Source organism: Brachypodium distachyon, chromosome 2 (genome assembly GCF_000005505.3).
Source record: "Brachypodium distachyon strain Bd21 chromosome 2, Brachypodium_distachyon_v3.0, whole genome shotgun sequence".
Classification (NCBI taxonomy): Eukaryota; Viridiplantae; Streptophyta; class Magnoliopsida; order Poales; family Poaceae; genus Brachypodium; species Brachypodium distachyon.
In genome coordinates, this window is record NC_016132.3 from 35,107,942 (window position 1) to 35,118,857 (window position 10,916).

Consider the following 10,916-nt stretch of genomic DNA (forward strand, 5'->3'; position numbering starts at 1 on the left):
CATAGAAGAAAAGCATCAATTTTTGGTTTTGGATGGGTTTTGGTTTTGTGCATCAACCCATATGCCCGAGAGCATCTCCTCCTTTTCGAAGAAAAATAAAACTAATTTTGGGTTTAGAACAATTAAAATAGAAATTTTTCTTCCTCCTCTCAAAATTAAAAGAGTTGAAAAATATTAGACATATAATCTTGGGACTAAATCTGTGTATAACCTCAGTAAACATATTGGCCTCTGAAATCAGTCGATATACAGTAACCAAAAAGGGAGCAAAGTGATCTTCAAAACCAAAATTGTTACAAGAAAGAAAAAAAGAGAAAAAAAAAGACAACCCTGTATAGAGCACCTGCCACTGCCAGCACATGGGCCTCCTCTGGGTCAATTACGAACTCAACCTCAGCACCGAGAAAGTTGAGATTATCCTTGCATTGGTCTACTAAAAAATCTGTGCCTCCAGAAAAGATTGATGGTCAAAAGCACAGCTAAACCCAAATCCATATGAAGGCCACACTACTAATTTTCTCGCGTGGGGCCACGGTGAAAACTCGTTGCTATAGGCCCATGTTTGTTGCGATAGTTAGCGCTCGCAACAAAACACGAGGGCTGGGAGGCGCAGGTAAAGATTGCGTGGAGATAGGTTATCGCAACTCTGTTTTGTTCGGCGAGGCGACAACATACGCCCTAACGCAACCACGGCGGTGTTGAAATAGGGGGTGGAAGCAACCATAATTGGTCTTGAAATAGGGGTTTCACGCCGAGCATGCTTATTGGCAAGGAAGTATATTTCCTCGCGATAGGATATGGCAACACAATATTTGAGTCTCGCGAGCTGGGTCTGGCAATGACATTAATTTCATCGCGATAAGATATGGCAACACAGTATTTGAGACGTAGCTACATGCCATATGGGTCTGGCAAGGACATTAATTTCATTGCGAGAGAATATGGCAACCAAATATGTGAGGTGTAGCTACATGCCAGCACGGTCTGGCAACGAACTATATTTCATCGTGATAGGATATGGCAACAAAATATTTGAGACGTAGCTCACTACAACACAAATGTCTTGTAGAGACATTTTCATTGAGGCAATATACTTTTTGTCTCTACCTAGAGACAATTTTGAGACAGAGTTTCATGTAGAGGCAGTCTATGAGGCGCTATGGATATTGTCTTAAATATAAAGACACTAGTTGAGACATTATGGTGCAGAGACATTTTTTGAGACATTTAATAGATTGTCACAAGACTCATGTAGAGACATGGTTTTGAGATACTTGATGAAATGACCTTACGGTATGGTTAGAGACACTATTTGAGACACATTTTATGTTGTGTAGAGACATTCTTAGCAAGTTTGAGACAGGTAGCAGACTACTCATAATAATTTCATTAGAAGTATAAGCAAGAATTGGTATCAGATTGAGATGGTTAGGTGAGTGTGTAGTTTTCCTTAAGGTCTTGAGTTTGAGGATTGGTTTCAACATGATTTTTTCAATGTATATTTTCTAACACATGAGTATAGAGACACAATTTAATGTCTTTACAAAATGTCGCATTGAATGTAGAGACAATATAGTGTCTCTATGAAATGTCTAAAAAGTATAGAGACACAATGGAATGTCTTTACGAAATGTCGTATTGAACGTAGAGACGGTATAGTGTCTCTATGCAATGTCTAAAACAATAGAGACGTTTTATTAGTGTCTCATCACACATAGCGACACTGTTTGTAATGGCAATTTTGTGGCATTGTACCAAGTGTGTCTAAAGTTATGTAGAAACAATTATAGTGTCTCTACGAACCAAAAATAATGTCTTTACAGGCTATTTTTCTTGTAGTGGCTACATGCCAGCAGGGTCTCGCAAGGAAATAAATTTCATCGCGATAGGATATGGCAGCCAAATATTTGAGACGTAGCTACAAACCAGCGGGGTATTGCAAGGAAACCAAATTCATCGCGAAAGGATATGGCATCCAAAAATTTGATACGTAGCTACATGCCAGCATGGTCTCGCAAGGAACTAAATTTCATCGTGAGAGGATATGGCAACCAAATATGTGAGGCCTAGCTACATGCGAGCAGGGTCTGGCAAGGTAATAAATTTCATCGCCATAGGATCTCACAACCAAATATGTGAGATGTAGCTACATGCGAGCAGGCTCTCGCAAGGAAATATATTTCATCTCGATAGGATATGGCACCCAAATATTAGAGACGTGGCTACATGCCAGCAGGCTCGTGCAAGGAAATATATTTCATTGCTAGAGGATGTGGCAACCAAATATTTGAGAGGTGGCTACATGCCAGCAGGCTCTCGCAAGGAAATATATTTCATGGCGATAGGATATGGCACCCAAATATTTGAGACGTGACAACATGCGAGCAGGCTCTCACAATGAAATATGTTTCATCGCCATAGGATATGGCAACAAAAATGTAACGTTGCCACACGCACGTGTGGTTAATGCAACATAATTTATAGGTCAAAAGAAAGTGGTGCAAAAACATATATATTACGTCGCCAAAACAACCCATAATTCACTATTACAAAACCGTACAATAATAGAAGAGCACATCCATACTGAAACATTACTTGTAAATATCGAGTCTCTTTAAAATATCCTAACTCAATCTATGAAACTAAGAATGTCACGGCAGATCATCAAGATTAAAAAACATGGCATGCCTTCAGGTGCTGAGCAATCTTGAGTCTTATGGCCTCATTCGAGATACATCTTCCTGTTGAAGAGAGAATTTATCAACATATAGTTTGACTCGCAATGAGTCAGCAACAAAATTATACTTGAGTCTTATTGCAAAGTTTTACCACCATGTAACAGTTCTTACCTGTTTTTTCATCTTCGTTAATGCTGATCGCGTTTTAGCATGTTGAAACAGCTGTTGTGAACTAATATATGCGTTAGGTGCCACATTAGCACCATCCTTACCATCCCCCTTGAACAGACCCTTGGAACATTTCGCAAATTTGCCATTGCGATTTTTTTTGCCCGCAATGTTCAATGGCAGTGTCTGGCATTTACAGGTTGTTCCAACAATGTTAGGTCTATTGAAATGCACAATTACACGATGCTTGGAATAATTTTTCATTTTCATTACCTCTTGCAGTTTTTCTGATGTCTGCGGTGGTCGTGCTTCATTCGTAGGTGGTGGTGCATCCTCAGTGGTCTCCTCAGTGCTCCTATCTGGAGGTTCTGCTGCATCGATGGTTGTAGGGGCAGTCTATCCAATTACAAAAAAGAGGCAGGTATTAATGCTTGTTCACTGATTATGGCATTATAATGTTGTTGCAACTATGTTCGCTGTATTCAAATGCACAAATCCACTATGACTCCAAAAAATGTTCAATTTCATTACCTTTTGCAACGTGTCTGCTGTATGTGGTGTTGTTGTAGCATCAATTGTATTCTTCTTGGCCGCAGACTCATTTGTATTCCCATTGGCCGCAGTCTCACTTGTGATCTCATCGGCCGCAGGTACATTTGTATTCCCATTGGCCGCAGTCTCACTTGTGATCTCATCGGCCGCAGGTACATTTGTATTCCCATTGGCCGCAAGATCGTTTCTATCCTCATCGGCCGCAGGTACATTTTTGTTTGCATCATTGCCCGTAGTTGCAGCTGCTGTTAAATTGATGGTTGTAGGTGTATTCTACATGTGTATAAGAAGTGCAGGTAAGTGACCAGAAGTCATACATATAAAATTTAATCAGAAGTGAACATAACATAAATAACCTTGCGTAAATTACCTTCTGTACAAGAGCCAATTCCATGTTCTTAGCCATTATAGCATTGGACTCTTTTGTCAGTTCTTCTCTAAGGGAGTTTTTGAGTTCTTCCCTTGATGCTTCCCGGTCAGCAGCTTCCTTTGCAAGCCGTTCTTTTAAATGTTCAACCTCGCGTGCTTGTCGATCAAATTTTTCTTGAAGCACTTGGGTTTTACTTGGATACGTCGCCAAGTATCCACAACCAAGTACCTTGGTTGGTTTGGTTCCTGTTGTTTCCTTGTATACATTCTGGAAAATAATTTCTTCCTCACCAACTGTAAGTTTCAGGGTTTCTGATTCTCCCTCCACCCTTTTCAATGCATTACTCTTAGGAAAACAAACATTGCATGAGGTCATTTAGGTCATGTTGTGGAAGAAGATAACTTGTAACATGGAATCAATGATATGATGAAATTAGCACTCACATAAACTCGCTCAGCCATCTCATTTGACCATTTTCCTCCCTTGTTATGAGTACACTTCCAAAGTTCCAGAGGACCTGGCTCATCACCATTTTCTTCATGTCGCACCAGTGGCACCCGGGGTACCACCGCTGCATGACGCGTGGGCCACCTCGCTTGCTCGCCGGGAGGATCGCATCCCGGGCAGCACCCCGCGAGCTGCCCGGCAAGTCACCAGCACAGCAGGGCTATCCGGGCTGCGGGGGTTGCCCTGGAGGGCAGCAAGAGAAATCCCGCACGGGCGCTTCCCGGGAAGGTTACTTGCCGGGAAGTGCGTTCCCGGGCGCAGGCGCCCGTTACAGGAGTGGGACCGAGTGGGCAGGACAGCAACACCACGTGGCCGCTCGGCGGCCCCCCCGTGCACAGGGTTTGCCAAGACAAGGAGTGAAGCACACTCAAGCATTACATGCACCGACAGAAAGGGGATTCCCCATCCAGTCAGCCTACAGTGACTGGCCCGGTGTAAATCCGAGGCACGTAGGACCCTATTTGCAGGGCTACCCATCCTGCATGAAAGCCAGCGCAGCGACGGCAAGCTGCCCGAGTTCTTTTCTCGCCATTTGTCACCCATGCACCGTGGCACCTGTGGCATCCCCTTCGGTATAAAAGGAGACCCCCACCAACGGTCAAAGGGTTCGGTTCGGTTTCCTACTAGTTTTAGCAAGAAATAGCAAGTAGCCCTTAGCAGAACAAGGGAGAACGCCCGGGGACTCCCCCCGGCAACTTGAAAACCCTTGCTCATCAGTTAATAGCAAACTCAGAAGCAGGACATAGAGTTTTACACCTCAGGGTGGCCCGAACCTGGGTAAATATGATCCCGTGTTCGTCGTGTCCCAGCGCTTGACATTGGCCTCACTGGCGATCGTCGGAGCGATCCCCGTCGCCCACTGCCGAACCTAAAAGGGGGTGCTCACGCATCCCCGGTGTCTGAGCCCCGTGCTACGACATCTGGCGCGCTAGGTAGGGGCGCGTGAGGAGAGCTCGTCGGTGACCGCCAGCGCCGTCGCTTGCAGCAGCATCGGCCTCGTCTACCCCGACAACAGAGCCAGTCGCCATGCCTCCCAAGCGGGCTGGTGACTCTCGGATCGACCCGCATGACGCCCTAGCGGCGCACAGGCGGTCGCACGACGCGCAATCCGCGTCGCGGGCTCAGGAGAACCCTGAGCCCTCTCGGGCGTTGCAGTCGCAGCTGCCACCCCCACCTCCTCGGCCGTCGGCGGACAACCGGCTGAGGGGGCCGGCGGCTCCCAGTGCCGGAGCCAGTCGCATGAGCGGCCATGATGCCGCCCGCGCCAGCCAGCGAGTTCACTCGTGGGCCGGAGACGCGCAGCGGCAGCTGCGCCATGAACACACCGCGTCGCGAGCGATGCCGTCGGGATCACACCCTACTCACCCGGGTGCGCCGGGGGACAGGGCGGATGGCAGCCGGTCAGAGAATCGACTGCCCTCAGACCAAACCCCGGCGGAAGCAATCATTGCCGCGCGAGTCATGGTGCGGTACGAGCCACAGCAAGGCACGCCGGCACACAAGGCGTGGAGTGCAGAGTTGGACGCGCTCCTCGCACTCACCGCCCAGCAGCCGCAGGGCTAGGGCGCCCCTAGCTTGCTCAGGCCGTGGGTAGAACCCGGGGCACGGAGATGCACCCCGCGCCTCGGGGTAGGGAGAACCCCCCCCCCCCTTGCAAGGAGGGCAAGGAGGCGGGGACGCCGGCAAACTGGAGGATCTCCGCCAGTGCCTGGAGCGCCGGCGCCGGCGCGAGGCAGAGCGCCCGCTCCCGGAGGAGCAGGAGGATGCTTCTATGGGCGCCGAGGACGGCTGCACCGCGTTCACCCGCGAGCTGCGCTGGGTAACATGGCTCCGCAAGTTCCGAGCACCGGCGCTTGGGACGTACGACGGGACTGTGAACCCGAAGAATTTCATCCTGACCTACACGTTGGGGATGCACGCCATCGGCGCTGACGACAAGGTCAGGGCTAACTGGTTCCCGATGGTCCTCAAAGGATCAGCAAGAACGTGGCTGCTCAACCTGCCCGCCGGGTCCATAGCCACTTGGCTGCTTAGCAGTTCGTGAGCGCGTTCCAGGGCGGCTACAAGCGCCCGGGAACCATGGCGGAGCTGCACACCGTGGTGCAGATGCCAGGAGAGACACTGCAGAGCTTTGTCAACCACTTCTCCAGCCTCTCGTACTCCATCCCGGAGGCGGAGGCTGCCGCCATCGTAAACACCTTCGCCATCAACGTCTGCGACCCCAAGATGCGGGAGAAGCTGAGCACGCATCGGATCCGGACGACGCAGGAGCTCTACGCTTTGGCGCACAAGTGCGCCACGACCGAGGAGGGGCGCTTAGCGCCCGAACTCGCCGCTAAGGCTGCCGCGAGCCCCGCTGAGGGCTCGCAGAAGAAGAGCTCCTGCAAGCGCAACGGGAAGCAAATCCTCGCCGCGGAGTCGGGGGCTGCCTCGAGGCCTACGAAGAAGGCCTTGCCCGCCGGCAGGTCGGGCGGTAAGCCAGGCGACGCCTCCTGCTGCCCCATCCATGCCAACGCTACCCACGACGCGTAGGATTGCCGCATCCTGCAGGGTATCAAGCAGAGGCACGAGCAGTGCCACAAAGAGTGCCGAGCGGCCGGCGCCGGTTTCAACTACAGCGACATCGGGCATCTCTCTCGGGATTGCCCCAACGACCCCAGAGCGGGGCCGAAGCCTGCCGGTGGGGACGCCGGCAGAGAGGGAGCCCAGGGGGGACGCGGCCAGGCCCGTGCTGGCAGGGAGCGCCCTCCCCGGGGACGAGACAAGGCTCGCGCTGAGGAGCAGCGCGAGTCCGACTGCAGCGGGGGCGACAAGCCCGGCTTCCAGGAGCCCCGTGGCGTCGCCTGCATCCATTGGGGAGTTACGCTCTCTCATCTCATGCCGCGGGTGAAGCACCTCACCCAAGAGGTATGTGCGCTGTTGCCGTACGCGGAGGCGCAGCAGCCGCTGAAGTGGTCGCACGTGCCGATCACCTTCAGCGCCGACGATCACCCAGCCCGGAAGCTGGGCTCAGGAGTTTTACCCTTCGTGGTCTCACCGATCATCAACAATGTGACGGTGACCAAGGTGCTGGTGGACAACGGAGCGGGGTTGAACCTCCTGTTTGCCAGGTTAGTGGAGAAACTTCAGCTGCTGCTGGAGCAGTTGAATCCCACTGACCCGTTCCGGGGAGTGAACCCCGGTATTGTGCATCCCTTGGGGCGCATCACGCTGCCGGTTACCTTCGGGTCCCAGGAAGCGTTCAGGACTGAGCACCTCGTGTTCGATGTGGCTCACACCCCGTTGCCCTACAACGGGATCCTTGGTCGGCCGGCGCTGATCAAGTTCATGGCGGCGACTCATTGCGCCTATGGCGTGATGAAGATCCCGTCCACGTATGGAGTCCTCTCCATCAGGTGCGATCTCAAGGACGCAGCCTGGTGTGTTGGTGAGGTCGTCAAGGCCACCGCCGCAGCCGATTCCGGTGACGAGGACATCGCCAGAAGCAAAGGCTCGTTGCCGGGCGATCGCCCCCCAGCGAAGAAGGCCCGCGCTACCCTGCAAGAGCTTGCCGGACGCCCGCCCCGTCAAGCAGAAGATCCGTCGGCAAGCACAGGAGCGCAAAGATTTCATCAAGCAAGAGGTGGACAATTAAAGCTGCGGGGGCTATCAGGGAAGTACTGTACCCCACTTGGTTAGCTAACCCTGTATTAGTACCCAAGGGGGAGGATTAACTTCGCATGTGTGTAGATTTTACTGATCTTAACCGTGCGTGCCCTAAAGATCCTTTCCCTGTACCTCGCATTGATCAAATAGTAGATTCCACTGCCGGTTGTGATTTGCTGTGTTTTTTGGATGCTTTCTCCGGCTACCATCAAATTAAGATGGCAGTCGAAGATGAAGAAAAAACGGCGTTCATCACCCCGGTTGGCTACTACTGCTACACGTGCATGCCTTTCGGGTTAAAGAACGCGGGCTCAACATTCCAGCGTGCATTACGCGAGTGTTTGGGATCCCAGCTAGGCCGAAAGATTGAGGCCTACATGGACAATATCGTCATCAAATTGAAGCGCGGTGACTCGCTGATTGATGACCTGCGGGAAACGTTTGATAACCTCCGCAGGATCAAGCTCAAGTTGAACCCTGAGAAATGCACCTTTGGTGTAGACTCAGGGCAGCTTCTGGGCTTCTTGGTTTCACACGGGGGTATTCAAGCCAACCCAAAGAAGATAAAAGCTATCGAGAAAATGGAGGCTCCCCGCAGGGTGAAGGACGTACAACGCCTCAACGGCTACGTAGCCACGCTGGGACTCTTCATCTCGAGGTTGGGCGAACGTGCTCTGCCTTTCTTTAGGGTAATGAAGCAGAAGGGCCCAATTGACTGGACCCCCGAGGCTGAGGCGGCATTCCAGGATCTCAAGCAGGTAATGAAGCAGAAGTCGCCGCCGATCCTCGTCGCTCCCAAGCCGGGCGAGCCGCTGCTACTTTACCTAGCGGCGACTGACCAAGTGGTCAGCTCGGTCCTAGTTGCCGAGAGGGAGGAAGACCCCCCGGGGGTTGAGGTTGCGGGGCAGGGGGCTGAGCTCGCCCCGGCGACCACCTCGGACCCGGGGACCGCCGTTGAATCGGCGGCGTCAACACCGTGCAAACGGCTCGTGCAGCACCCTGTGTACTTTGTCAGCACGGTGTTACGCGACGCCCGCATGCGGTACCCGCAAGTGCAGATGCTCTTGCTGGGGATTCTGCTTGCATCACGCAAGCTACGCCACTACTTCCAGGCACACCGCATCACGGTGGTGTCGGGATTCTGCCTCGAGCGGGCCCTCACCAACCGTGAAGCCACCGGAAGGGTGGCCGAATGGAGGATGGAGTTGTCGGAGTTCGACCTGCACTTCACCAACACCAAGAGCATCAAGAGTGCGGCTCTGGCCGATTTCGTTGCGGAGTGGACTTTGACGGGCATAGAGGAAGAAGAGCCGGAGACCAGCCTGCCTGACAAGCTAGACGAAGGCCACTGGATCCTGTACTTCGACGGCACATTCAGCCTGCAGGGAGCTGGCGTCTGAGTTGTTATCGAGTCGACCACAGGAGACCAGCTGAAGTTCGCCATCGAGCTCGACTTCCCCAACTCCACCAACAACACGGCCGAGTACAAAGGGTTGCTCGCCGGGTTGCGGGCGGCGATTGCCCTCGATATCAAGCGCCTGGTTGTTCGCGGGAATTCCCAACTCGTGATCAACCAGGTTAACAAAGACTACGACTGCCCGCTGATGGCAGCGTACGTGGATGAGGTCCGCAAGCTGAAACGCAAGTTCAAGGGCCTGCGGTTCGAGCACGTCAAGCGCAGGGATAACTTCACGGCTGACGAGCTGTCCAAGTTGGCAGCAGAGCGCCGGAAGGTTCCTGCAGGGGTGTTCTGGCACAGGTAGACTGCGCCTTCGGTTGCCCCCAAGCCGGCTGCCGGGGAAGCCCCCCCTCCCCGGCACCCGAACAAAACCCTGCAATAGCGAGCGTCCATGCCGCTGATGTAGCGGCATGCATGAGCAGGCAAACCCTGCCTTGGGTGGTAGATATCGCCTGCTACCTGAAGGGGCAAGTCCTCCCGGAAGATGACGCTGCCGCGGAACTCATGGCTCGGCAAGCCAAGATGTATGCCCTGGTGGACGGGAACCTCTACCGGAGGCGTGCAAATGGAGTGAAGCTCCTCTGCGTGCCCAAAGACGAAGGGTGCACGCTCCTAGAAGAGATACACCAAGGCACACGTTCCCACCATGTGGCCTCCCGGGCTCTGGCCGGCAAGGCTTTCCGGCACGGCTTCTACTGGCCTACGGCGCTAGTCGATGCTGAGCAGCTAGTCAAGACGTGTGAGGCGTGCCAATTCCACGCAAAGAAGAGTAACCAGCCGGCGCAGGCCCTGCAAGTCATTTCATCCTCCTGGCCGTTTGCGGTCTGGGGGCTGGACATCATCGGCAAGTTGCCAAGAGCGGTTGGCGGCTACAAGTACTTGCTCGTGGCCATCGACAAGTTCTTCAAGTGGGTGGAAGTGGAGCCAGTGCGGAAGGTGACCGCTCAGGCAACCATCAAATTCTTCAAGGGCATTGTGTGCCGGTTTGGTGTGCCTAATGGCATCATCCCCGACAATGGCACACAATTTACGAGCGCCGTGTTCCAAGCCTACTGCGAGGACATGGGCACCAAGATCCACTTCGCTTCCGTTGCTCACCCGAGGAGCAACGGACAGGCGGAGCGAGCCAACGCAGAAGTGCTGTGGGGGCTCAAGACGAGAACCTTTGACAAGCTCAAAGGCCATGGGAAGCACTGGGTCGAAGAACTCCAGCCCGTGCTGTGGTCGATCAGGCCCACACCTAGCCGGGCAACGGGTGAAACTCCTTTCACCCTTGTCTACGGGGCAGAAGCGGTGCTGCCCCTTGAGCTCAAGCATGGGTCCCCTCGAGTACGCACGTACGGCAACCATAGCCAACACGAGCAGAGGGTTGACGATCTAAACTTCATCGAATAACTTCGATGTCGGGCTGCTATGTGGGCTGCACGCTACCAGTAGGGACTCCGCCGTTACCATGACAGGCGGGTCCGTCCCCGAGAGCTCGAGATCGGAGACCTTGTCCTGTGCCGGATACAAGGAACGAAGGCCGGGAACAAGC

General features: G+C 53.1%; 1 protein-coding gene across 1 annotated transcript; it reads right to left on the reverse strand.

Moving 5' to 3' along the window:
- Window positions 1-2,539: 2,539 nt before the first annotated feature.
- Window positions 2,540-4,874, reverse strand: LOC112271021. Its single transcript, XM_024459900.1, has 6 exons — window positions 4,212-4,874; window positions 3,769-4,113; window positions 3,378-3,671; window positions 3,120-3,242; window positions 2,850-3,032; window positions 2,540-2,741 (listed from the first exon to the last, which is right to left on the reverse strand). Exons 1-6 carry the CDS (start codon window positions 4,227-4,229, stop codon window positions 2,715-2,717), a joined length of 990 nt encoding a protein of 329 aa, XP_024315668.1. The 5' UTR covers window positions 4,230-4,874; the 3' UTR covers window positions 2,540-2,714.
- Between the last annotated feature and the right edge of the window lie 6,042 nt (window positions 4,875-10,916).